The sequence below is a fragment of the Onychomys torridus genome, chromosome 7, assembly GCF_903995425.1.
Source record: "Onychomys torridus chromosome 7, mOncTor1.1, whole genome shotgun sequence".
NCBI classification, from domain to species: domain Eukaryota; kingdom Metazoa; phylum Chordata; class Mammalia; order Rodentia; family Cricetidae; genus Onychomys; species Onychomys torridus.
Genome location: NC_050449.1, coordinates 116285811 through 116313652, shown reverse-complemented (window position 1 = coordinate 116313652; position 27842 = coordinate 116285811). Strand labels below are relative to the sequence as shown.

Below are 27842 nucleotides of genomic sequence, written 5' to 3'. Positions count from 1 at the left end.
AGGCAGGGTCTGATTAAGTAGCCCGGGATGGCCTTGAACTCACAGATCACAGAGATCCGTCTGTCTCTGCTTTACAAGTGCTGGGATTAAAGGCTAACGCCACCACGCCAGCCAGCCAAGGACAGTGTCCATGGCTTTGGAATAACAGTTAAACTTGCAGATTCCAATGACTCAAGCTAGACTTCATAAACGAAAATTTCCGCCGGGGCAATCAGGACATTATTCCACACCTTCTGGAGAATCTAGTGTCTATCTCTGTCTAATAAACTGCTGTATGTAAACCTATGTGTTTGCGCATTTTTCAAAAGTAAAGTTTAATTAGTCACTTCTGCCACCCTTATAATATAACGCAGATGGAGGAAGGAACGCAGCATTGGCTTGTCTGCCTGATGCGGTCACGCTGAAACCCAGGTCACCACGCCTGTTTTTATCAGAAGCGGTCAAAGAAAGGGCTGGAACCACGCTCTGGTTTCTGGTGCCAAAGGGCAACTAGCCAACCCCAATTTGGAGTACTCAAACACACTGGAATTCCACCCGACCCCACCACTGTTACCATTGGCAATGGCAGGCACCGCCCCAAGTTAGCGTGGCATGAAAAGGTGGGACTTCCGGATCTCGAAGCCAATGTACATGCGGAAATCAGCCAGTTACGCAGCACTTTCTATCACGTGATATTGAGGGCCAATGACAGTATACAGCCGAGGGCCCACGTGCCTCCGTTCCCATTGGCAACCCGCGGCTTCTAAACAACCTACTTCGCTCAGGCCGGAGCTCAGGCCTTCCTGTTTCCTGTGGGATCCCGCTACCGCCATGGTGAGTATCGTCAGGAGAGGTCCAGGCTAGGGAATGGATGTTGAGCCGGGCCGCGCAGGCTGGAGCTCGGTTGGGAAGGGAGGCTAGAATCACCTCGGTGAGATCATCCTTGCTGAAGCCTTTCTCCGGCCTGGTCACCTCATCCTTAGCCGCGGACTGGGACGCCTGGCCGTCAGGGCAGGCACACATCTGCCTTTGTGCACACTTTACGGGCTGGTTCCAACTTTCTGTGTGAACTTGATTGAGTCTAACTTTCTGAAGCACCTTATTTTATAGCTGATTAAATATGGGTGGTATTTGTTTGGACTTGTGAAGACCATTAGGCTAGAATGTAGCTCTGTATTAGAGTTCGGGCTTAGCCTAAAACAGGTAAGACGGGAAAGAATACACAGTTCATTTATCAGTTTATCAGTTTAAATGGCTGTATGTGGATAAAAGCACGAAAATGAAGTTGAAAGGGTAGTGAAGTTACTGAGAGTGCTGCTGAAACGGGTGAACAAAACAGACCCTTAACCAGTCCTGAGCTTAGAACTAGTCCTGCTTCTCTTGATTTCAAAACTGAGACAATGAGGCTAGTGGTGTCACGGGGCTGGGGTGGGGGAGATAATGCTTGAAGGAGACCCAGTACAGCGGAGTCCCATCCCCCCCACCCCATCCAGATTGGGCACAAACCACACCCAAACACCTGTTTTCACAGAGAGATCCTTTATTAAGTGGGGAAGAAAAGTTAAACTGGCTGATTTCTGACTCAGGCAGAAAAACAGCAGCAAATGATGTTGCAGATGTAATTTTTAAGAAGCGAGAAAGCGGAGCTCTGTGTTACAATTAGCTAGGATGCAGTGGTATGTTTTGATTTTGATTTTTTAAATTTATTTATTATGGATACTGTCTTCTGCCTGCATGTATGTCTGCATGTCAGAAGAGGGCACCAGATCTCATTATAGATGGCTGTGAGCCACCTTGTTACTGGGAATTGAACTCAGGACCTCTGGAAGAGCAGCCAGTGCTCTTTATCTCTGAGCCATCTCTCCCGCTCCTGATTGCTGGACTTGAATACTTTAATATTTAGACCTTGGTAGTCAGCCTTATGAGGAGGAAGTGGTTAAATAAGGGAATAGACTTTGGTGGCTAGCTTTGGAACTGTAATAGCAAGGCAGAAGAAATGGGGGAGAAGGTCAAGGCCTGCCAGAGCCATGCTTGCCACACTTGCTGACCAAAGTCCTTCATTACTTGTTGTGTTCTTACTCTTTTCTGTCAGTTTGACAATTAATACTTGGGAATTGGGCATAGATGGTTCATTAGTAAATTGAAAGGTTGGAAAATGACTCATCAAATAATGCATATGAAATAAAAAAATTTTAGCAATAATAGGCTTACTCCTGTTTGGATTTTTTTTTTTAATTTATTGACATTTAGTGGTGGCTCTAATCCTAGCATTCCAGAGGCAGAGACAGGTGGATCTCCGTGAGTTTGAGGCTAGCCTGATCTACAGAGCGAGTTCCAGGACAAGAAACCTTGTCTCAAAAAAAGTGGGGGAAGAGGCAGAGGCAGATGGATCTCTGAGTTCAAGGCCAGCCTATTTACAGAGCAAGTTTCAGGACAGCCAGGGCTACACAAAGAAACCCTGTCTCAAAAACAAAAACAAACAAAACAAAACAAAACAAAAAAACAAAAAAGCTTTAAAGATTCCATACATTCATACAATGTATTTAAAATCATATTTACTCCTCCCCCTAACTCCTCCCAGATTCATCTTGCAGTTTCTTTACCTATCTAGTATATGGTAACCATTTACTCATGGGTGTGGGACCATCCACTGGAGAATGACCAACCTCCCATGAGCCACACTCTTAAAAGAAACCGACTCCAGATCTCATAAATCCCTCCTGCCTCCATGCTAGATTGTTGATTGGCCTGTCTTGGTGCAGGCAACCACAGTTGTGAGTTCCTAGCAGAGCAGTCCTGTCAGATCTAGAAGACACTGTTTTGATCTGATCCTACTGATCTATCTCTCAGGTTCTTTTGCTCCCTCTTCAGAGATAGTTTCTGTGCCTTGTGATAGAGATGTCCCAATTGTCGAAGTCTACTTATTTTCTGCACTTTGACCAGTTGTGAGTTTCTGCATTAACCACCAGTCATTGCACAAAGAAACTTCTCTGATCAGGTCTGAGAGCTTCATTTACCCATGCAGCTTCTTGATTTGGTTATTTTAAAAACAGCATCTGGTTTTAACAAAAACTAGGGGCTATTTTCCAACCAAATATCCTTTTTAAAGCTGTATTTGGTAAGGTGAGTTTTCTGTGATAGAAATCTGAAGATCAGTGTATTAAAGAATACAGATGTTTAATTCCCTTTCACATAGCAGTCATCTCTGTTGTGGAATGTTACTTTATGTAAAGATGTGTTATATTTGTTTATGTTGTAGGATATTAATTTATGTAAAAGTGTGTTACATTTGTTTATGCTGCATTTGTTTAACTATGTAAAGATGTGTTACATTTGTTTTACCTTGCCTGTCTAAGGCACCTGATTGGTCTAGTAAAAAGCCAATAGCTAGGCAGTAGAGGGATAGGCAGGGCTGGCAGGCAGAGAGAATAAAGTAGGAGGAGGAATCTAGGGTTAAGAAAAGAGAAGAGAATGAGGAGGAAAGAGAAGAGGGGGAGATACCTGAGGCCAGCCAGGCAGCCACCAGCCAAACAGACACGCAGGAAAGTAGGACATATAAAATGAGAGGTAAAAAGCCCTGAGGCAACACATAGATGAAAAGAAACAGGTTAATTTAAGTTATAAGAGCTAGTGGGGGGAGGTAGGGATTTAGCTCAGTGGTAGAGCGCTTGCCTAGCAAGCACAAGGCCCTGGGTTCAATCCTCAGCTAAAAAAATAAATAAATAAAAAATAAAAAAAAAGCTAGTGGGACAAGCATAAGATTAGGCTAAACATTCATAACTAATATTAAGTTGCCATGTCATGATTTGGGAGATGGTTGGTGGTCCAAAAGAAGGCCTGCTACAGTCTCTCATTTAATGAGTGGGTCAGTGCTGCTCCGTGAGGTCTTTTATCTTTCTGTTGTTTCAGCCCTGGGCCATAAAAGTGGCTAGCATGGCTCATCCTAGTCACCCCCTCTGCCAACATTCAGAGAAATTGGAGATGACAAAGGTTTAAGGTATACCCCATATCTTAAGTCTTTGAAAATACCCCATGCCTCTTTGGATTACTTCTGTTCCTGAGTAGTAGTCATATGACTGTATATTTGATTTCAAGAAAGTTCTAGCTGGATAGGTAGGAGGAAGAGAAGAAGGCAACCTGATATACATCTAGCAGTTCTACAACACAGTATCATCATTATTGTTTTTGTTTTGTTTTGTTTTCTGGATACAGGGTCTTTTGTGTAGCCCTGGCTGGTCTGAAGCTTACTATGTAGGTCAGACTGGTCCCAAACTCACAGAGATCCTCCTCTGCCTCCCAAGTGCTGAGATTAAAGGTGTGTGCCACCACACCAGGCCCAACAAAGTATTTACTTATTTTCATTGTTTTTTTGTCTGATCCTCAGGACTAACAAATTCTCTCTTTCAGGCAGAGTTGGGCCTAAATGAGCACCATCAAAATGAGATTATTAATTACATGCGTTTTGCTCGTTCAAAAAGAGGCTTGAGACTTAAAACAGTAGATTCCTGCTTTGAAGACCTCAAGGAGAGCAGGTATCAAGAGACTTTAAGGCCTTGCTTCTTAAAACTGTGGGTCATATAAGTGAATGAAGGTGTGATTTCTGAAAATGCAATCACTAAAAATTAGTTCATAATCAAATTCATAATGCATCTGAAGTATTGTGATAGCATTTGCCAATGTTTTATCATGTGATGATGTCATGCAGCCTTGGTTCTAAACACTACAGGCACATTCTGCACTGCCCAGGCCATCTTGCCACCCAGCTCAAATGCAAGCTGCCTGGAACTCTTTGGCTTAGACTATAGTATGCTTTGAATTTCAGTGATTTTACTGTACATATAAGTATTTTGCTCTTATGGAAACATAATGTTTTAATTATGACAAATACAGTATTTTCTTACCATCATTCTTTGGAGTCTATTGTGTTAGAGTCTTTGATTTTAAAAATTGTTATTTGAGTTGTTGAGTTTCATTTAAAAACTATAAAGTGAAGTTTGGTTTGGGATTAAGATAGAATTTCCAACCATTTCTGAAATGGCCATAAATATATTTTTGCCATTTTGTACTGTATATTTATGCAGAGCAGTATTCTCAATATTAATGGTTATAAAATCAAATTATGAATCAACTCTGAAAAATGTTGACGTATGCTCTGTCTTGTATTATCAAATACTCTAATAAGATTTAATTGTTGCTAGAAAAATAAGCACATTCATCTGATTATATGAAAACTTAGCTTTCAGGTTTTTATGTATAACAAAGAATTGTTGGTTTTTTGTTTTGTTGTTTTTTGTGGGTTTTTTTTTTCCCCCAGTTTTTCAAGCTAGGGTTTCTTTGTGTTAACAGCTATGGCTGTCCTGGAACTCACTTTGTAGACCAGGCTGGCCTTGAACTCATAGAAAGTTCTGCTTCTGCCTCCCCAAGTGCTGGGATTAAAGGCATGTGCCACCACACCTGGTTTGTTTTAAGAAGAAAAATTATGATTTTTAATTAGCTAATGTTTTATCTATCTACTTGCTTACTTTATATACTTGTGTACCTAGTCATGTAAAATTTTCTCAAAAAAGAAAGGTACTGAGCAGATAAAGTTAAACTCTGATTAGGAAATCAGAGAAAAATATGGATTCTTCTTGGTAGCTAGTATGGGGATACCAGGATAACAACCATAGCAGTCACTGAGACAGGCTCCACTGTGTTCCATGGATTTGTGAAATTAAGAAATAGTTGTGGGGTGGCAGAACCAGTACATTGTCAGTCATGTACATGGTAAACATTGTGTACTGGAAAGATTCAGATAAAAATTGTGAAGGACTTATGTATCAATTCTCCATAACTTTAATTTCTTGAATGATTTCTTAAAAGAGCAGAGACATGACATGGCTGTTATGAACTGGTGCTTTTCATTTAGAAGAATTAGGAGAGGGAAGGATATTATGAAATACTTACTTGGTAGTACCAAAATTGTTAGTTGATTTGAAGCAAAAGTTGTTAAGTTTTGTTGGACCAACAATGGAAAGTAAATGTTAAATGTCAAGTGAGATGTAAGTAGAAAAGGTAAAGGTCTCTAGGTTGTCTTAGAGGTCATCAGCCTTGAACTACTGTCTGTTCAACCAATTAGTCTAATCTGGTGATCTGGTTTTTTAACTCCAGTGAATGAAAACAATGTAACTGGCAAAAATATGGTATAGTCTATTAAATAATAAAGAAAACACTAATATTTTAATAAAGACTGTGAAATTAAAGTACTGTAATTTTTAAATGGCTATATTCTTTTAGTTAAATGATATTAAAGAATCATCCATTAAATACTTCTTAGTGGAATATAACTGCTAAAAGTGTTTACTATTAATTTGAGTATAATTGTTGTAAGACTAAGTATAACTGACACTTGCTTAATTTTGTCTGTTTGGAAGAAAAGAAAAAGACAAAGGTGAGCTAAGAGTCTGAGGGTGAGAGACTGGAGAGGCAAAGCTAGGAGAGACAAAATTCTGTTACTATGACAGTGTCTTGGAAAGTAGGAGGTGTGCACAGGGTGTGTTAAGGACTCTAACTCTTGGTCATATTGCTGACATTGTTGGGCTTAGTCACCCACAGTGGACCCACAGGCAAATCTCTTCCACTCTCTAAGCCCTGTGTACAGTTAGGGGGTGGAAGATGATGGCCCATCCCCTGAAATTCCTTTCCAACCCAAGTATCTCCAATGAGAGTAGTTTTTAATGCTACTATTGATGGAGACATTAATTTTTGTGATGTCATAGTGGTACTTTAAGACATTAGATTTTATTTTATTTTGTGTCTCTAAACTGCTAAGAAATTTTTTTATTTAAAAAAAATTTCTATTCATTTTACATACCAACCACAGATCCCCCTCTCACCCTTCCTCCTGCTTTTCCCCATCTAACCCTCCCTTGCCCCTCCCTCATCCCCTCCTCCAAAAGGGTAAGTTCTCACATAGTGGGAGAGCATACAAGTGCAGTTTATGTCTCATGGACATTTACTAACATTTAAGTGATTCACACTTTTGCTAAAATATTAGAGAAGTGACAGAAAATGGAGAAGCAACATGTTCTAGGTGACTTTTTAAGTTTCTAAATGTGTTAAGACTAATTTAGAGGAGTATAAAGTAAAAAATAATAATAATTGAAAAGTTAAAAGGATAGATGAAGGTTTAGGAGGTGTTTCTCAGCATGTAGTTGTATTTTAAAATAAACACATTTGAAGAACTATCCACAATCTAATCATTTTAATAAATCTCTCCCAGAGAATTTTTCCTGTAATCTTTGATTCTTTAAATGTCATAGTGTAGGTTTCTTGATTTCGATTGTATTTTGTAAGTTGCTCCTGTGATAAGCTAGCCATTGGAGTCATACTGTTTCCAGGCTGGTGGAGGAGACTTTCACCATGGATGAGGTCACAGAAGTCCTGAATGGGCTGCAGGCTGTGGTACACAGTGAAGTGGAGTCTGAGCTCATCAATACAGCCTACACCAATGTGCTACTCCTGCGGCAGCTGTTCTCACAAGCTGAGAAGTGGTACCTAAAGCTACAGATGGACATCTCTGAACTTGAAAACAGGTAAAATTTGTACCTATAGTTGAGATACAGAGACAAAGCATGATCTTAAAAGTTAGCAAATAACTATTTTAGTGCTTTCCTTGGGCTAGGGTTTAAGACAATATGGGTAGGGTGGCAGTAAGGCACAGTCACTAGATGATTCCCTTACGTAGCACTCAAAGTCCTCTTAAAGATACTGTTTCCACCATTCTTTAGGTACTAAAAAAGCATTTGAGCCAAATGAAACTGCTTTTCAATCTATTTAAAGTAATGATTCCTTACAGCATCTTTGGTAGCATGATTAGTATTACAGTGGTCTTGATGCATAGATCTGCTAAGTAATAAAGATTGGAACCTTTAAAAATATGTTGGAGTATCATTTCCATTTATTCAGACTATAGCACTGCAAATTTGTTTCTAGATAACTGCATTTGAAATGTAAACTATAAAAGGCTTAAAAGCTTTACAATATTGAAAAGCTCATAAATTGAAAAACCTCTAGTAAGATTAGTGAAGTTGAAGCTTGTCCTGAGAAATAGCATGCCAATTGGGCATCATGGTTCATACCTTTTCCAACACTTGAGTCAGGCAGTCTCTGGGAGTTCAAGATTGCTAAGGCTATACAATAAGACTCTGTCTCAAAAACAACAACGACAACATCAAAAATACATGCCAGAAGTCAAGAAGGACTCACTGCCAAGCTCTAGAAATTGTTCTCCAATCTCTCCTCAAGTGGAAAATGATGAACAAATGCTAAAAAACAGTCCCCCAAGCAAGGATGGAAACTCATTTGACTTCTGCAACTGTCAGTGACTGGTGAGAACATGCTGAGTGTTGATGTTTGAAGAAGGTAGAAAAATGATCTCTAAGCAAGAGTATAGTCAACACATCAATCTTGTTGGATCATTGGGGACTTGGTCACACCCTCTATATTTCCATGGAATATGCCGGTATTCTTGCTCAGTAGATGCTGTGGACTACTTTCATATCCAAGATAACTCTATTACAAATCAGACTCTTTCTTAGGTAACAGTGAATATTATGCAATAGAGAAATCATGATGTGTAGTATGAATCTTAAAGAGTCTTATTAATAAAACTCAACCCAAGGCCAGTTATTGGGGTGATTGCTGGAAGATCAGAGACACAGAACAAGCCACAGCTATCTCACCTTGCTAGTTCCTCAGGTGATCCTTTTTCCTCAGGCTGGAAGCTTCTGAGTCCTCATCCCAATGGCTCTCAGCTGAACTGTGTTGCTCCAAAGCCTGAACACTTAACCAACCAAATGCTTAACTAACTACATGTTTTTTCTCCTTAGTTCCTGGCCCTCACGCCTTATATACCTTTCTCTTTCTGCCCCCACTCCCTGGGGTTAAAGGTTATGTTTCTGGGATTAAAGGCTTGAGTCACCATGCTTAGCTGTTTCTAAAGTGGCCTTGAACTCAGAGATCCAGCTAGCTCTGCCTCCCAAGTGCTGGGATTAAAGGTGTGTACCACCACCGCCCAACTTCTGTTATGGTTTACTCTTCCCATTTTCTAGCCACCATTTCTGGCTCTGTTCTAGTGGCTGTCTGTTCTCTGACCCCAGATATGTTTATTTCGGGGAACACACAATATTTCAGGGAACACAATACCCACCACAATGATGCACCTCAGAAATACAACTGTCATTCATATATGTATTGGCTTTTATGTCTTACTATATATATCATATACCTACCAAGTACAAAGTACCAAGAGCTATAGATGATTCAAATTTGCTTACAGGGGTGTGAGATTCCCAACCATTTGTAAGTAAATATCAGTTTTGTACAATCTTATGCTCTTCTCATGAGCATGTGATAGGTTGGTTCTTGTGATTTTTTTTTTTTTATTCTTTTGTGTGCTGGAAGTCTAATGTCAATGAATATTCTCTTAAATTTGCTTTTATTCTCCAGAGAATTATTAGAACAAGTTGCTGAATTTGAAAAGGCAGAATTTATATCTTCAAATAAAAAGGTAATTTTTATTATTTCTAAATCTATATATATTTTTACATGTGTGGTTATGCATACATTTGCATGCCTGTTTGTGTATATATGGATGCCCATGTGCACATGTTTGTGCTTGCATATGGAGGCCAGCTATTGATGCAGTATCTTCTTTGACCGCTTTCTATTTTATTTACTGAGGCACAGACTTTTACTAAACTTAGAGGTCACCAATTTATCAGCTAGTCAGCTTTCCCTAGGAATCCCTTGTCTCTGCCTACAGAGCCCAGAAATTGCAGGTAGGTCACCATGCCTACCTGGTTTTTATGTGAGAACTGAGAATCCAAACTTAAGTTCTCACGTTTGTGTGATAAGTTGAGGCATTTCCTCAGCTTCCCATATGTCTTAATAACTGGTCTCTAAAATCCTCATGATATAACTAGTGGAGATGAAAGTGAGACCTTTAAAGGAAAAGCATTCAAGTTGGGAGTAGAATTCAATTGCTACTCACACTTGCACACTCCCTGCAGTCTAGTCTGAATCCTAGGCCTTGTAAACCCTTCATTCAACCGATGCAGAGTATATTCTTTGTGGTGATCAGACCTGTGGTTATATCCTGACTCTGCCTCTTAACTGTGTGCCATAGGCAGGTTACCCAAGACAGCAGGTGGAGACAGCCTGGTTGTCTTTCTAAATAATTATGTGCTGTGGTGGCATTTACTAGATACACCATAAATCATAAATAGTTCCTCTTGTCAGATAGCTAAACACTACTGAGATGAATCCATGTATAGACACACAAAAAACATTTTCTAATAACTCTTTGTAACATATTTCTGATTAAAAATATTTTGGGTCAGAGAGCTATTGAAATACCCAAATGTTTGTGCTAAGTTATTGTTCCTCTGTAATTCCTTAGCCATTATAACTTCATGGTATAAGGTTCATGCAGAAATTATTTTCAGCTACTACAGATGAAAATTCTAGTCCTGGAAGCTAGAGATTTTTATCAAGTCTGGCTATGAGCTCCATGTCTCCCTCCTTTCCATTGTATGGATAAAAAGCTACAGGGAGGTTGGGTTTCTTTTGAAAGTGTGTTTTGTTGTTGTTTGGTTTGGTTTTGGGGTTTGTTTTTTTTTTTTTTTAAGACAGAGTTTCTCTGTGTATCCCTGGCTGTTCTGGAACTTGCTTTGTAGACCAGGCTGACCTGGAACTCATAGAGATCCTCCTGCTTCTGCCTCTTGAGTGCTGGGATTAAAGGTGTGCACCACAATGCCTGGCTGGGTTTCATTTTTATCTCTGTCATATATTGGGCTACATATGGCACATCATAGGCGCTGAACATAACAGAATGAATCCAACAAGAGTCATTACATCTGTGGAGCTGTAGTCCTGGTGGATTGTTTATAGACATGTCTTGCACTTAGAAAGTGCAAATGTTTAACGATTCTTGCTTTACTCTGTGGTGATTTTAGATTGGTTTCTTCATATGTTACAGCCCATCATAGACATCACAAAGCCTAAACTTGTTCCAATTAATGAAGGCGGAACAACAGAACTGCTAAACAAGGTAATATTCTCATCATTTTGGGAAAAGGGAAAACCTTGGTTCTGCTCCCATTTCCTGAACAATGCTAGAGTAAGAGAAATAGTCTGTTACAGTTTTACTGAATGGAACTCAGTGACCAGAAAAGGGTATACCTACTTTGTAGAGTCTAAAGTGACTGATAGATCTTTTCATAGTAAAGTGTACGGCATGGAATTTTAAACTATGTTTTTCTGGGTGTGCATTTGAAATTTGTGATCCACAAAAATGTTATGTTTTTTTAATGTTTATAGAAGTTATCAGCATAAAAATAAATTTGTCTCAACTCCCATATTCTTGGCATTATGCATGTCAGATTTTGTTACACTTAAAAAGCAGTACAATACCTAGTACACCCTCAAAACTGTTATCATTTCATTGGGAAGTTGGAACTAACATTTCCAGAAGCAGAGATGAGAGAACTAAAGGGTCCCTATGGGTGACATATTTCTGTGTGGGTGGGAAGAGATAAGAACAGATGTTTGAATGAAGTAGCCTCTGAGCTGGGTCTTAAAGACGAAGACAGGTTAAGTTAAAAGGGGCATGTTGGGCAAAGGAGCAGAATGGCTACTGGCCAGAAGCAAACAAAAGGTTGGTATGACTTAGAATAACAGAGCATAGGGGCCTCTGAGCAGTCCAACATGTATATTGGAGTAAAATGCAAAATCAGACTCGTCAGGTTGGTGCATCTCATCAGAACTGCATATGAATAAAGGTCTTTGGCCTCCCCTGAGAGCCATGCAGAAGCTGGAGTACTGGGTATTAAAATGATGAAGGTAGTGTGTTTTCAGGGTTAAGGGGCAGCAGTGTACCCAAGTTGAAGAATCAGAAAGCTAGGTGAAAGAGAATGGCTGAATACAGAGAACATACAGAGAAAAGGTGTTTCTGAGCAAAACAGCGACTGAAAGTCTTTGAGCTAAACTTGACTCACAGCTGTGGGGTTGGGACAGGCTTTGTGAAAGTAGGATTTTACTCCTAACCAGGGCATTTGGATACTTGAGCCATTACATACTTTTGGTTATTTTTTAAATGAAACAAGCAGTGATCATTTCAAGTGTTAAACATATTTTGGTTAAAATAATAAAATTTGGGGCCTAAAGAAAGGGTCCAGTGGTTAAGAGCACTTGCTACTCTTGTGGAAAACCCAGGCTTAGTTCCAAACATCCACATGGTAATTCACGTCCATCTGTAACTCCGTTTCCAGGGTGTCTCATGCCCTCATCTGGACTCCACTGGCACACACATGGTATATACACATACATATAAGCAAAACACTCATGGACATAAAATAAAAATAAATCTTTAAAATAATAATAATAAAATTTGAATTTACTCACAAAGGAAATTTTAAGACTTCAACAAGAGAATGAGAAATTAAAGTCAAGACTGAAGACCATTGAAATACAGGTAACTGAGAAATCCTTCAATACCATTATTGAAAAATTAACCTAGAGAGTAAAAGTTGAGTGTATCCTGTTTACATTTGATTATAGGCTACAAATGCTTTGGATGAGAAGTCAAAATTAGAAAGAACACTTCAAGATTTACAGCTTGATCAAGGAAATCAACAGGTAAAACAATTTTATCTATCTTTTTCACATCTTCTAAAAAAAATAAAGTTAGAATCTTTAGTCATAATCACTGTTCCTCATGCTCTATCTACCCCTGCCATTCTCTCTGCTGAATGCTAATGCTGTATTACGTTGAAATTCCCTGGCTCAGAAACTATCCTTTGTCCATTTTCCAGAGAAGATTTACAGCTCACAGGACTAGCATACATTAGAGATTTTAATGACAAGCAAGATGTTCTTAAATTTATTATTGTTAATTTTTTCTCCTTTCCCTCCTATATCTAATTAGGATTGGGGGGGGGGGGGTTGAAGAAAATTTACATTTGGATTTTATTATTCTGAATGTTACTTGAGTTTTCCTTGGATGAAATGACAGTGAGAGAGACTTATTGGTATGGGCTTCGTTTGTATCTAGCATGCTGTGGGATACAGCGATATCCAGAGTGGTAGCTCTGCAAGCCTACCTGAGAATAATAACTGAATAAATGTTGCTCCACCTGCTTGGAGTCCATTAGTATTGCATTGCCTCTCCTGTGGTCCTCCCACTGAGTGTCACATGGCATTTCGATTTTATATGAGCAAGGCCATGTGAATTTTCATTGTAGAATTGTCTTTTCTGTGGTTGTTATTGTAATTGTCTGCTAAACAATCTTCAAATCTACCTCTGTATGTTTTTCTTTTTTTCATTTCTAACATCATTTTTTCCTTTTTTATGGAATGGATATTGTGCCCAGAGTTATACATGCTAGGCCAGCACTCCCATACTGAGCTGTAACCCCAGACTTCATTAGGTTTTGTTAAACTTTTTTTTGTTGTTGTTAAACTTTTTTTTATGAAAAAAATTCAAACATGCAAAAATACCGAGAGTAGTGTAATGCACCCCCATGAGTGTACTACTCAGCCTTACAGGCATCCTGCATTGCCAGTCTGGCTTCATTCCTACTTGTGCCTTCTTCTCTTCATCCCATTTTTTTTCTGTAACTGCTTACTGATACAATATTTCTTATATGACTAAGGGGGAAAAAGGGTGTGTGTGTGTGTGTGTGTGTGTGAAGAGGTAGGGGAGAGGATGTTCCAGAACAGCTTTTTAACTTCAAAAGTTAAACATTTACAAATATTTTTGGGTGATGAATTTATTTAAAAGCCATTTGGGGCTTGTTTACTATTGGATTCGAAAGCAAAGTGAATACATGCTACATGCTTTTACTAGTTGAAAGGTCTCTTTAAAGACTAAATATTTTAAAATTCAAGTATTACTTCATTTTGTTGAAGACACTGCTTCATCCTCATATTAGCAATCATAGAAAATTTTCTGTTGCACCAGTGCAGATCATTTTTTCTGTCAAAAGTTTTACCTAGTCAAAAGCAAGATTCAGATGTAAGATTGGTAGTGCAGTTGTCAAATCCTGCAGAAGTGTATATAACTCAACAGGAAAAACAAAACCTTGTAAATTTAGAAACTCTTATAATCAGTAATCATTAGTAATATTCTCCATAGTTTCTTGAATAATAATTAAAACATGCCTATTAATCTTCTTATGAATGTGACTAATCTAACTATTACACCTATACTACTTGTTCTTTTGAGAGAAAAATCTCACTATTTCCAGCTTGGTTTGGAACTTGCTATGTGTAGCCCACGCTAGTGCACATAATTCAAAATCTTTACTATGTTTTCCCCCTTTATCCCAAATTCTTTTTTGCTTGTTCTTAGTGATTAAAAAAAATCCAGACAAAATATTTTGATTGTTTCCCTTCCTCCAATTCCTCCCAACTCCTCCCCACTCTCTCAACTTATCTCTTTCAAAACGAAAAGAAACATACATACCAAAAATGTCCCACAAACACAAAAAGGAAATTCAAAGTAAAAAAGCAAAAGAACAATAAGACAAAAATATGCCAAAATGAAAGAAAAGGTCCAAAAAAATACCATTGTGTTTATTTTGTGTTAGGCACGGGGCCTGCCCTGAAGTGTGTGGTTGATATATAAATAGAGCCAGTGAGGCTCCAATAGAGAAAACTTATATCCCCTTTGCCAGAGGGTATCAATTGCAGGTTCCTTCTAGGTCAGACTCCATGTCCACTTCCCTGTCTCAGTGCTGGGACTCTGCCTGGCTTGAACCTGTACAGGCCTTATATATGATGCCACAGTCTCTGTGAATTGATATGTGTATTGAGCCTGTTGTGTCCGGAAGACACTTTGCATGGAGTCATTCCTCACTTCTGGCTTGTACAATCTGTCTTCCTACTCTTCTACATAGCTCCCTGAGCTTTAAGGGGAGGGTTTTGATGAAAACATCATTTAGGACAGAGAGCTCCAAAGTCTCTCTCTCTGCACATTGTCCAGTTGTGGATGTCTGTGTTAGTTCCCATGAACTGCAGGAAGCGTCTCTGATGTGGGTTGAACAAGGTACTGATTTATGGGTATAGCAGAATGTCATTTTATTGCTATGTTCCTTTAGCAGAATAATACTAGTATGCTTTCCCTAGGCCTGTGATATAGCTAGTCTTGTGTTCTTTGGCCACCTTAGCAATATCTGGTATGTGTTCCATCTCATGGAGTGGGCCTTAAGTCTATTCAAAAAGTTGATTACTCCATAGTCAACTATTGTGTGACTATTGCACCTGTATGTCTTATAACCAGGTCACTGTTGTAGGTCACAGGGTTTACACCTGCATCCTACTGATAATTATTTTTCTTCTCCAGTAGGGTGCAGAGTACCTTCCAGTACTATGAGTGCTAGTCAGTAGGGATGAAGCTTCTAGTGTTATTCCCATCAATAGGGCCTTAACATTAGATTCTAGAGAGTAAGTAAGGGCTTGAGCAATAGTTGTGGTGCTTGAGTTTCCATGGGGCTGCTTTAGCCAACAACTAAACAAGATGTAACTCATTCCTGGCACTGGAGGTTTTATTCGGTAGCATAAGATGTCTAGTGTTGTGGGATATTTGTATACTGTGTGAAGATATATTGCTGTGATTGGTGTAATAAGAGCTGAATAGCCAATAACTAGGCAGGAAGAGGTTAGGCAGGACTTGGGGACAGAGAGGACTCTGGGAAGAAAGGCAGGGTGGCCAGTGAGCTATGGAGAGGAATTAGAAGGTACAAGATGGAAGAGAGGTAATGCCACATGGCAGAATACAGATTAATATAAATGGGTTAATTTAACTTATATAAGCTAGTTGAGACAAGCCTAAACTAAAGATCAAGATTTTATAATTAATAAGTGTTGTTATTTGTGAGCTGATGGCCAACAAAAAAGCATGCTACAGTCTAGTTGGGGCATTGTCTCCCTTATTATTTGTTGATTCCATTTAGAATCAATATATATATATATATATATATATATATATTAGGAAGCTTCTACAGTGGTAGGTTTCCATATGGTTTTTCAAATGGCCTTTAGTGTTAGTTGTCCATCCCCATATTCCTCGCTTTACTCTTCCTTCCCATCTCCCTCCCTGTTTAATCCTCCTATTCTAGTTTCCCTTTTTCTCTCCATTATACTATATTCTACTTCCCCTTCTTCCTTTATAGTCCCTTACTTGGTACCTAACCTCTGATTATTTTTATTTTAGCACAGATACCAAAAGTTTAAAAACTAACATCCACATAGGAGAAAAAAAATACAGTGTTTGTCTTTTGGGGTCTAGATTTTTTTTTCCCTAGTTCTACCCATTTACCTGTTTCATTTCATAATTTTCTTATATCTGAATAATCCATTATGTAAATGTGCCACATTTTCCTTATCCATTCATGAATTGATGGACATGTAGGCGGTTTCCAATTTCTGGCTACTATCAATAGAGCAACAATGAGCATGGAAAAGCAAGTGTTTTTGTAGTAGGATGTAGATTGCTTTGGGTATATGCCTAAGAGTGGTAAAACTGGATCTTGAGGTAGATCTATCTCCTCTTCCTGAAGAACCAACACACTGATTTCCATTGTTGCTGTACAAGTTTGCACTCTTCCCAGCAATGAATAAGTGCCCCCCTCATCTTTGCTGTCATTTGTTTATTGATTTTGGCCATTCTGACTGGTAAGATGAAATCTCCAAGTAATTTTAATTTGTATTTCTCTGATGGCTAAGCATGTTGAATATTTTTTTTACATGTTTCTCTTCTCTGTCATTTGTGTTTCATCTTTTGAGAACTCTCTGCTTAATTGTGTACCTTACTTTTTAAAATGCATTAGTTGTTTTCTTGCTATTCTTTTATTTTAGTTCTTTGTATATTCTGGATACTAATTCTCTATTAGTGTATAATACATCAAAATTTTTCCCATTCTGTAGCCTGTCATTTTGTACAAATGATGGTGTCCTTTGCCATATAGAAGCTTCCATTTTCATGAGATCCCATTTGTTAATTGTTGGTATTAGTGTCTGTGCTATCAGTGTCCTGTTCAGAAAGTTTCTTCCTATACCAGTGTGTTGAGGCCTATTCCCTGCTTACTCTTCTATCAGATCCAGTATATCTGCCCTTATGTTGAGGCCCTTGATCCATTTGGGGTTGAAGTTTGTGCAGGTTGATGAGTATAGTTCTATTTGCATTCTTCTGCATGAAGGCATCCAGTTTATCAGCACCATTTGTTGATGAGGCCATCTTTTTTCCAGTGTGTATTTTTTACTTTGTCAAAAATCAGGTATCCATAGGTGTTTTTCTATATATAAGAACATTAAAAACTTCAATTTGATTCCATTGATCAACAAGTTTGTTGCCATACCATGCTGTTTTTATTATTATAGCTCTGTAATAAAACTTGAAATCTGAGATGGTGATACCTCTAGCAGTTCTTTTTCAGGATTATGTTATTCAGGATTGTTTTAGCTATCCCAGTGTGTGTGTGTGTGTGTGTGTGTGTGTGTGTGTGTGTGTGTGCGCGCGTGTGTGTAAGAGGTTGAAGATTCTTTCACTTTCTGTGAGGAACTGTGATGGAATTCTGATTGGGGATGGCATTGAATCTGTTAATTGCTTTTGGTAGAATGACCATTTTCACTCTATTAGTCCTAGAGATACATGACTATAGGACATCTTTTCATCTTCTGGTGTCTGCTTGTTCAATAGTTTTTATTCAATATCTTCAAGTTTTTATTATACAAGTCTTTCACTTGCTGGGCTAGAGTTATCACTTGATATTTTATTTATTTTTTGAGACTGTTGTGAAAGGTACTGTTTCCCTGACTTCTTTCTTGGTTGGTTATCATTTGTTTATAGGAAGGCTGCTGGATTTTGTGTTAATTTTGAATCCTACTACTTTGATACATACACACACACACACACACACTTGTTTATTAGATGTAAAATTTTCCTTGTTGAGTTTTTAATGTTCTTATATATAGAAAATCATATCATCTGCAAATAAAGATACTTTGACTTCTTCCTTCCCTATTTGTATCCCCTTGCTCTCCCTCAGTTGTCTTATTATTCTAGCTAAGACTTCAAGTTCTCTATTTGAATAGGTATATTTGAAAAAGTGGACATCTTTGTCTTGTTCCCGATTTTAATAGAAATGCTTTCAGTTTCTCTCCATTTAGGTTGGTGTTGGCTGTGGGCTTGCTGTAATTTTTTTTTTTTTTTTTTTTTTTTTTTTTATGTTGAGATATATCCCTTGTGTCCCTAGTTTCTCTAGGACTTTTTATCATGAAGCAGTGTTGGTATTAAAAGTCTTTTCTTTATCTAATGAGATGATCATGTATTTTTTATCTTTCAGTCTGTTTATGTGTTCTATTACATTTCTTGATCTACAAATCTTAAACTATCCCAATATCTCTGGAATGAAGCCAGTGTGATCATGGTGGATAATCTTTCATATGTTTATGGATTCAATTTACAAATATTTTATTGAGAACTTTTGCATCTATGTTCATAAGGGATATTGGCCTATAATCCAATAGGTTGTTGAGTCTTTTTTTGGTTTTGGTATCATGGTAATAGTAGCTTTCTGGAGAGAATTCAAAATATTCCTCAGTTTCTATTTTTGCAGAGTAATTTGAGGAGTAGTGCATTAATTCATCTTTGAAGCTCTGGTTTCTGTACTGAATCCATCTGACCCTGGGCTGTTTGGTTGGGAGACCTTCCCCCACCTACACACCACCCCACCCCACCTACAACTCTGTGTAGCCTTGGTTGTCTTGGAACTCACTCGGTAGACCAGACTGGCCTAGAACTCACAGAGATCTGACTACCTCTACCTCCCAAGTACTGGGATTAAAGGTGTGTCTCACCACCGCCCAGCTAGTTGGGAGATAATTACTGCTTCTTTTCACTAGGGGTAATGGATCTGTTTAAATTGCTTATTTGATTTTAACATTGGTAGATTGTGTATATTAAGAAATTCATCCACTAATTTAAGGTTTTTGGTTTGGTGGAATACTGATTTTTAAAATATATCCTTATGATCCTCTGAATTTCCTTGCCATTAGTTGTAATGTTACCCTTCTCATCTCAAATTTTATTAATTTGGAATTCTTCTCTCTGTCTTTTAGTTAATTTTGCTAAGGATTTGTCAATTTTAGTGATTTTCTCAAATAACCAATGTAGTCGGAAGGTTTCTCTGGTCCCGCCTGCCTAGCTCAGTTGGTTAAAGCATGAGACTCTTAATCTCAGGGTTGTGGGTTTGAGCTTTATATTGGGTGCCAATTGTAGATGAATTTCTAAATGTTCTTATTAAATAAAAACTCAGAGCCAGATATAGGGGTGAAAACCTAAGAGATCAGAGGAATAAGAAAAGCCACAAGCTAACCTCACCTCACTGACACCTCCATTTCCAGAGAGACCTACTTCCCGTATACCCACACCTATATGCCTTTCTGTTCTGCTATCTCATTTGCTCTCTCTCTAGCTACATCACTTCCTCTTTCTGCCCAGCTCTGTCACTTCCTATCTGTACAGACCTCCATAGTCCATGGTTAACTAGTGTTGGAATTTAAGATATGTGCTACCACACCTGGCTCTGTTCCCAATGTGGCCTTGAACTCACAGAGATCCAGATAGATCCCTGAATGATAGGATTAAAGGTGTGTGCTGGGCTGGAGAGATGGCTCAGAGGTTAAGAGCACTGACTGCTCTTCCAGAGGTCCTGAGTTCAATTCCCAGCAACCACATGGTGGCTCACAACCATCTGTAATGAGATCTGGCACCCTCTTCTGTATACATAATAAATAATAAAATTAAAAAAAAAAAAAAAAGAAAAGGTGTGTGCTACTATTGCCTGACTTCTGTGTCTAATATAGTGGCTGGCTTTTTCCCCTGATCCTCAGATAAATTGTACTGGGGGGACATAATACATCACCACAAACCAACTATTTGTAGTATATTTTGTTTTGTTTCTATTCCTTGATTTCAGCCCTGAGTTTATTTCTTGCCATCTATTCTTTTTTAATATTATTCTTGTTGATCTAGAGCTTTCAAATGTTTATCTCACTAGTTTTTTTTAGATTACACAGTGTTTTATTAACTTTAATTTTTAATTAAGAAAATTTTCTCATTCAGTTTACACACCAAAGATCCCCCTCTTCCCTCCTCCTGCCCCCCTAGTTTCCCCTCCCAACCCATCTCCCACTCCCACCCACAAGAAGGCAAGCCCCCCCCCCAAGGGGAGGCACATTCAGTAGAAGCAAGTCCAAGCCCTTCCCCCTGCCTCAAGGCTACATGAGGTGTCCCATCATAGGTAGTGGGCTCCACAAAGTCTGCTCATGCACTGGGGATGGATTCTGATCCTACCGCCAGGGTACCCCAAAGCAGATCAAGCTATAGAACTGTCTCACCATGCAGAGGACCTAGTCCAGTCCCATGTAGGCTCCATAGCAATTGATTCAACTTTCATGAGTTCCCCCTCTAGGTTGGTCATCCCTGCGTGTTTCCTCATCATTATCCTGGTGAACTTGCTCATAGAATCCCTCTTCTCTCTCTTTGACTGGACTCCTGGTGCTCTGTCTAGTGATTGGCTGTGGATCTCTGCATCTGCTTCCATTAGTCATTGGAGAAAAGTTCTGTGATGACAGTTAGGGTATTCACCAGTCTAATATCTGGGGCAAGCCAGTTCAGTTTAGGCACCCTCTCCACTATTGCTAGTAGCCCAGGCTGGAGTCATCCTTGGGGATTCCTAGCAACTTCCCTAGCACCGGGTTTCTCTCTATCCCCATGATTTCTCTCTCTATCATGGTGTCTCTTTCATTGCATTCCGCCTCTCTCCCTGTTCCAGCTCAACCACCCCATTCCCTTAAGTTCTTATCACCTAGCCCCTACCCTCCATTGCCCACCCCTCATCCCCAGTTTACTCATGGAGATCTTATCTATTTCCCCTTCCCGGGCCGTTCATGCATCCTCTTTAGGTCTTATGTAGGCATTTAGTAATATGAACTTGCCCATAGAACTGCCTTCCTTGTATCCCATAGTTATGGGATGTTATGGTTTCATTTGATTCCATTTTAAAGTTTTTATTTCCTTCTTGATTTCTGTCTTGACTCATTTTTCATTCAGTAGTGAGTTTTGCAGTTCCCATGAGTTTGTATACTTTCTGCTGTTTCTGTTGTTGTTGATACCCAGCTTTAATCAGATAGGATGCAGGATGTTATTTCAATTTTCATATATCTTTTGAAACTTGTGTTGTATCTGAATATGTGGTCAATTTTGAAGAAAGTTCCTTGAGCTGCTGAGAATAAAATATATTCTTTAGTATTTTACTAGATGTCTACTGGGTCCATTTTATTTGTGATGTAATTTAACTCCAGAATTGCTCTGTTTATTTTTGTCTTAATGACCTGTCTATTGGTAAGAGTGGGCTAAGTGGTATATTAAAGTCATCCACTATCACAATGTGAGGGTTAATATGGATTTGGGCTGTAATTGTGTTTCTTTTATGAGTTTGAATGCCCTTGTGTTTGGAGCATAAATGTTTAGAATTGTAATGTCCTCTTGGTAGATTTTTCCTTTAATGAGTTTGTAGTGTCCTTCCTTATCACTTCTGATTAGTTTTGGTTTGAAGTCTATTTTGTCAGATATTAAAATGGCTATACCTGCTTGCTTCTTAAGTTCATTTACTTAGAATACCCGTTTCCATGCTTTTATCCTGAGGTGATGTCTATCCTTGATGATGAGGTGTGGTTTTTGGATACAGCAGAAAGATGGATCCTATTTTCTAATCCAATTTGTTAGTCTCTGCCTTTTTATTGGAGAATTGAGACCATTAATACTGAGTTATTAATGAGCAATATTTATTGATTCCTGTTATTTTGTTGTGATACGGGTTTCCCCCTTTTTTGATTTATTGTCTGGGATTATTTATTTGTGCCTCTTTGGGTGTAGTTAACATCTTCAGATTAAAGTTTTCCTTGTAGTGCCTTCTGTAGAGCTGGATTGGTGGATTGCTTAAATTTGCTTCTATTGTGGAATATTTTTCTTTTTCTGTCAATTGTAATTGATAGTTTGGCTGGCATCTGTCGTCTCTCGGAGTTTGTAGAACATCTCTGTACAGGCCCTTCTGATTTTCAGAGTCTCCATTGAAAAGTCAGGTATTATCAAATGGGCTTGCCTTTATATGTGACCTGGTCTTTTTCCCTTGCAGTGTTTAACATCCTTTCTTTGTTCTATACATTTAGTGCTTTTATCTTTATGTGTTGTGGGGAATTTCTTTTCTGATTCTATGTATTTGGTGTTCTGTATGCTTCTTGTACCTTGATAGGCACCTCCTTCTTTATTCTTTAGACTGGGGAAATTTTCATCCATGATTTTGTTAAAAAATAGTTTCTGTGCCTTTGACCTAAGTTGCTTTTTTAATTTCTTTTTATTTAATGTTCATTGATGTTTTGCCTCCATGTATGTCTGTGTGAGGGTGTCAGAAGCCCTGGAACTGGAGTAACAGACAAGTGTGAACTGCCATGTGGGTCCTCTAGAAGAGCAGTCAGTGCTCTTACCTGATGAGCCATCTCTCTAGCCCGAGTTTCTTCTTTTTACTCTATCCCTATTATTGCAGATTGATTTTTTTCATAGTGTCCCAGATTTCCTGTATATTTCTTTTTGTGTGTGGATTTTTTTGTTTTGTTTTAAGATTTAGCATTTGCTTTGACTGAGCTATTCATTTCTTCTACCTTGTCTTCAAGACCTGAAATTCTCTCTTCCATGTTTTGTAATCTGTTGGTGGGGCTTACTTCTGAGGTTTTTAGTTTGGATTTTCTTCAGTGATTCTATTTCTACTTTCATGCTTTGCAGTGTCTTCATTATTTCATTCAACTGTTTGTGTTTTCACTATCTTCATTAAGACATTTGTTTATATCCTCTTTAAAGTCCTTGAACGTATTTATAATTGCTATTTTGAAGTCCTTGTCTTAGCTTCAGCTAGATTGCATTTCTTGGGTCCAATTACCACAGGTTCCTGGCTTCTAGAGGAGGCATGTTGTACTGGCTGTTGATTTTTGTGCTGAGATTTAGGCATCTAGAGTTAAGATGTTTGAAGTGTTTCTTGGTGTAGATATCTGGCTGTGTCTTTGTTTGCTGTTGCCCACTCTGGGTTCTAGGCAAGTGGAGTCCCTGGTAAAGAGTGTTTCTGCAGGTTGAGAGTTACACAAAGGAATGGAGATTGACTATGAAGAAAGGCTGAGAAGGGCAGCATGAAATAGCTAGGGGGCTGGGGTCTACCCCAAAAGGAAGAATCCCAAGAAATATAGGTGTGGTGGGAGGCACATGCAAGTAGGCTGCTGCAGAACAAAGAATAAGTCTAGAGAAGTTGGAATGGAGACAAAAGAGAAGAGTTCTGTTTGATTTTTAATTTGACTTTTCAGAATGATTTGTCAGGGGACTAGGATATAGCTCAGTTAACTAAATGCTTGATTAAGCAACTACAAAGCCCTGGATGTGATCCCCAGTACCACATAAACCAGGCATGTTTGTGCATGCCTATAATCCCAGCACTGGGAGGGTGAAAGCAGGGTAAGTGGTCATCTTTGGTTACAAAGCAAGTTTGAGGCCAGTTGATTTATAAGAAACTCTGGCGCCCCCTCCCCCTTCTCCGCCCTCCTTCTCCAAATGATTTGCCATTCCAACCCTGGTACACACAACTTTGTCAAATTAAGATCTCACTTCTCAGGGCTGGAGGGATGGCTCAGCAGTTAAGAGCACTGCTTGTTCTTCCAGAGGTCCTGACTTCAATTCCCAGCAACCACATCGTGGCTCACAACTACCTGTAATGAGATCTGTTGCCCTCTTCTGGTCTGCAGTTATACATGCAAATAGAGCACTGAATACGAAATAAATAAATTAAATAAATCTTTAAAAAAAAAAAAGATCTCACTTCTTTCTTGTTCATTTTTGACTGAAATCCTAGCAGTTCAGGAATGATATTTTCTATATTTGGAATGCAGTGATTACTGAGTATCTGCTGTGTGTATACCAAGGCTGAGGCTGGATTGAGCCTGCTGGCAACCCTGCTGGGACTGGCACTTACCCAAACGGGTGAGAAAAACTATGTGCACACACAACACGGCATTACCCTTTGTCTCCTTGGATGTTGGATCACTATTTTAAAACATTTGTTATTTAGTACATCAAGGGAAATTTTATTCATGTATTTATTTTTCATAGGATTTTATAAAGGCCCATGACCTGGATGACTTGGAAAACACAGTTGCAGCTCTTAAGAATGAATTTCAGAAAACACTTAATGACAAGACAGAAAACCAAAAGTCTTTGGAGGAGAACCTAGAAGCAGCCAAACATGACCTTCTCAGAGTACAGGAGCAGCTGAGCATGGCTGAAAAGGTCAGGAGACACATACGGAAGGGCTTTTACCTGTTCATGTCTGATTACCTAATGCATACAGCAGAGAGGAACAAGTGTGACTAGATAAATGCTAGACAATTGCAGGGTCAGATTATTTTTATTCTGAGTTTTAGTCAATGTATGTTCTGAAGAGGTATCATTTCTGGGTACTTATGTTCTTCTTCTATCTTTGTGATAATAAGCAAACTACTCTCTTCTTCCTCCATATGCTCCCTGCTCTCTACACCCTTGCATTGCTCTCTGCTGGTTCTTCCCATAGCTTGACAGAGACCTGGATAGCTGGATTTTTGTTTGTTTGTTTTGTTTGTTTGTTTGGTTGGTTGGTTTTGTGACCTTTTCCAAAATGTTTTATATGAAAAATACATAGAGAGTAGATTCTTTACTTTAGGGTTTAGACACTTAAAAAATGTGGTTGTGGGGCATGAGATGGCTCAGCAGTTAAAAGCACATGCTGTTCTTACAGAGGACCCAAGTTTAGTTCCCAGCACCCACATGGGAGCTCATAACCATCTGTAACTCTAGTTCCAAGGGATCCAGTACCGTCTTCTGACTTCCATGGGCACCAGGCATTCATGTGGTATACATATATACTTGCAGGTGAAACACTCACACACATAAAATAAATAAGTAAATCTAATTTTTTTCAATCATACGTATTTTTTAAAAAAGGATTATGGGTGCTAGGGATGGAATCCAGGACTTACGCATACTAGGCAAGTGTTCTGCCAGCTGTGCTACAGTCCAGTCCTGGGCACTAAAATTAAAAACCCTCAAATTAAGGGCTAGAAATATGGCTTAGTGGTTAAGGCTCTTGGAGAGGATTCCAGCACTCACATCAGATGGCTTACAACTGCCTATAATTCTTGTTCTCTGCATGAATGTAGTTTACATAAACTCACTATCATGTACACATACACATAAATAAAAAGAAATGAATACTTGTTAAGACATTCAAATTAAAAATCCTCCTCGGGTTTTTTCAGAATTGGGGGATTTAGAAAAATATTGGACATATCTTATATGAAAGTTAGTTTGTATGTCATACAGAATCCCATATCTAGGGCATAGTGTACTTGTTACTTCCTAACATGATGTTACCTTGAAAAATAGTACTCTTTTATTAGCTTCTCCTTTAAAATATTTTTAAATTTCAGAACATTTTTAATTTTATACAAGAATGTTTTTAAGGAAATAAGAAAATTGGGAAACAATGTACATTTTTATCACATTTGTTATTCTTTCCTTAACATTTCTTAGTAATGGGCTGACATTTTTCACAAAGCAGGAGTTAGAAAAGAAATTTCAACAAACAGCAGCTTATCGAAACATGAAAGAGATTCTCACCAAAAAGAATGACCAAATCAAAGATCTACGGAAAAGACTGGCAAAGTAAGCTGGTTGATCCTACATTGGGGTTCCTCTCCCTACTTCCCTGCTGGTACCAATAAGTCAAGCTCTGGGTATGTTCATTGTTTAGTCCACAGGTTGCTTTTAGGCTCAGCTAGACATTTTCTTCACCACACTGTACTTGGTTGCTCTTGGCAGTGGATTCATTAGCAGGTAATGGCACAAAAATAGCAGCTAGCAAGCAGCTAGCAAGGAAGCACTAGGTATTTATGCTCCATGAGTTCTCCTGGTGCCAGTGTCCTTTGCTTGTTGGGTCAATGGTTTTGCATAGAAAACCAACCCAAGCTAGCATTTGCCTTTGTCAGAGTTCTCAGGGAAGACATCTGTTAAGTGAATTCAAGATCAGATTTGTAATGGGAAGCAGTTTGTTAGCCCTTAACTCATAGTCATGTCAGCTATTTATGATGATCTGAGGATTGTCATAATTATGCTAAGCTATAATGGGTCTAAATGCCAAATGCTGGTCTGGAATCTGAAGACATCTTAGGTGATCTGATGTAGACTCCAGCTCACCATCATAACACTAGTCTTGAGTATAACTGTTACAATAATCATGGAAAGTAAGCAGTAATGGCATTCCTGGGCTAGTTACTGGAGGTATTTCAGTTATGACAGCAACAAGAACAAAAAAGATCATGACAATATGCTCTTAATTTTATCTCCAGATATGAATCTGAAGATTAAAGACTGAAAGGTTTTGTCCAGAACCTGCTACACATGAACATACAAGTTATCTCCATCCACCTCAGGCATGTATTTTGAAGCATTTTGTCATGTTCTCTCCTTTATCTAATGTTTAGACTTTGCTTGTAATATTAGAATTAGTATTTTATCTTCAGTTCTCAAAATGAGAAGAGAAAAAACATGTAATAATTCTTTTTTGTTGTCCCAAACACCTGTCTGTCAAGTGCTCCAGTCTCCATGCAAGTACAATGAGATTTCTTCTTGGTAGGAAAGAGTTTAGAGTGGGAATAAGAGCCAGCCTTTTGTATTAGTAAGAAGAGTGGACCTTTTAATGTTAGATAAGCCGGTACCATCAATACTTGTACAGTCTCTGAATGTAAAGATACATAGTAAAGTTATTAAGTTTACAAATAAATCTCCTATTTTTAATAATGAAATCCTAATTTATTCTATCTGATAATCAAAATGTATAAACTCATGGAAAATGTTTACTGTCTTCTATAGTCAGCATTTTTAATCATTTATAAGAGAAAGCAAGCTACAGTGAATGAAGACTCAGTTAACCTTTACATCTCTATTATGAGTGCTGCTTATCAAAGGAGATGCAGTCATTTTTTGCATCCTGACTTCTTATGGGTCTGTGTTAAGGATGGAGAAGTCATATTCATCCTATGCTTTCATAGTTTAGAAAGCAGATGGACTCAGAGTACATGCAGTCTCTAGACTTATTTCCAGAATATCTGTTTAGCCTATATGTGAATTAAAACTCTTTCAAACTTTGACTCACTCAACATCAAGTCAGTGACTAGATTCCAGGTTGGACTTTGGGTTGTGGTTTGTATATGTATAGAGTAATGGCATTTTCAAGAGATTTTAATATTTTTATTGGTGTGCTTTTCCTTTGCTGATCATATATAAAAGATTAGAAACAGGACACATACCTACAATATGTGGTGCGGTGATGTGGTATGTGAATAAATAAAACTCACAAGGCAGTTAAACCTCAGAAAGAAAGCATTTACCCTTCACATGTTAACATGAAAGAAGTTTCCCCATTTGTCAAAGCAAACATGTCTCATCCTGTGTGAACAATCTGAGAGAGACTCCTCCACCTCCACAAATAGGGAACTTGCTCCCAGAAAAAGAGTGCACTGATCAGAGTTTACATCTGATTATTTGAGTTATTTTCACTCAAACTTTTAGTATTAGCTTTGAATGTACTGTGGGGTTTCTGTAGGCTTTGTTAAAATACTAAAGGAACAAATAATAGTGAGGTAATTTCTCCCTAAAAAAACAGGGAAGGCAATCTTAGATGAATGAA

The 27842-nt window shown here is 38.4% G+C and overlaps 1 protein-coding gene across 2 annotated transcripts; it reads left to right on the top strand.

Moving 5' to 3' along the window:
* Window positions 1-710: 710 nt before the first annotated feature.
* On the top strand, window positions 711-27842 carry Lztfl1 (leucine zipper transcription factor like 1). Of its 2 annotated transcripts, none has more exons than XM_036192764.1 (10): window positions 711-813; window positions 4391-4511; window positions 7359-7553; window positions 9469-9529; window positions 11000-11071; window positions 12428-12493; window positions 12580-12657; window positions 24233-24409; window positions 25716-25819; window positions 26503-27842. In XM_036192764.1, the coding sequence occupies exons 2-10, from the start codon at window positions 4435-4437 to the stop codon at window positions 26519-26521; spliced, it is 849 nt and encodes a 282-aa protein (XP_036048657.1). In that variant the 5' UTR covers window positions 711-813; window positions 4391-4434; the 3' UTR covers window positions 26522-27842. The 2 variants fall into 2 exon arrangements, with proteins under 2 accessions (XP_036048657.1, XP_036048656.1); XM_036192763.1 differs by having other exon boundaries at window positions 4387-4511.

Coding starts and splice junctions, on each gene's coding strand:
- Lztfl1 (XM_036192763.1), top strand. Junction 11,072..12,427: donor CAACAGAACTGCTAAACAAG/GTAATATTCTCA, acceptor TTACTCACAAAG/GAAATTTTAAGACTTCAACA. Junction 24,410..25,715: donor AGCTGAGCATGGCTGAAAAG/GTCAGGAGACAC, acceptor TTCACAAAGCAG/GAGTTAGAAAAGAAATTTCA.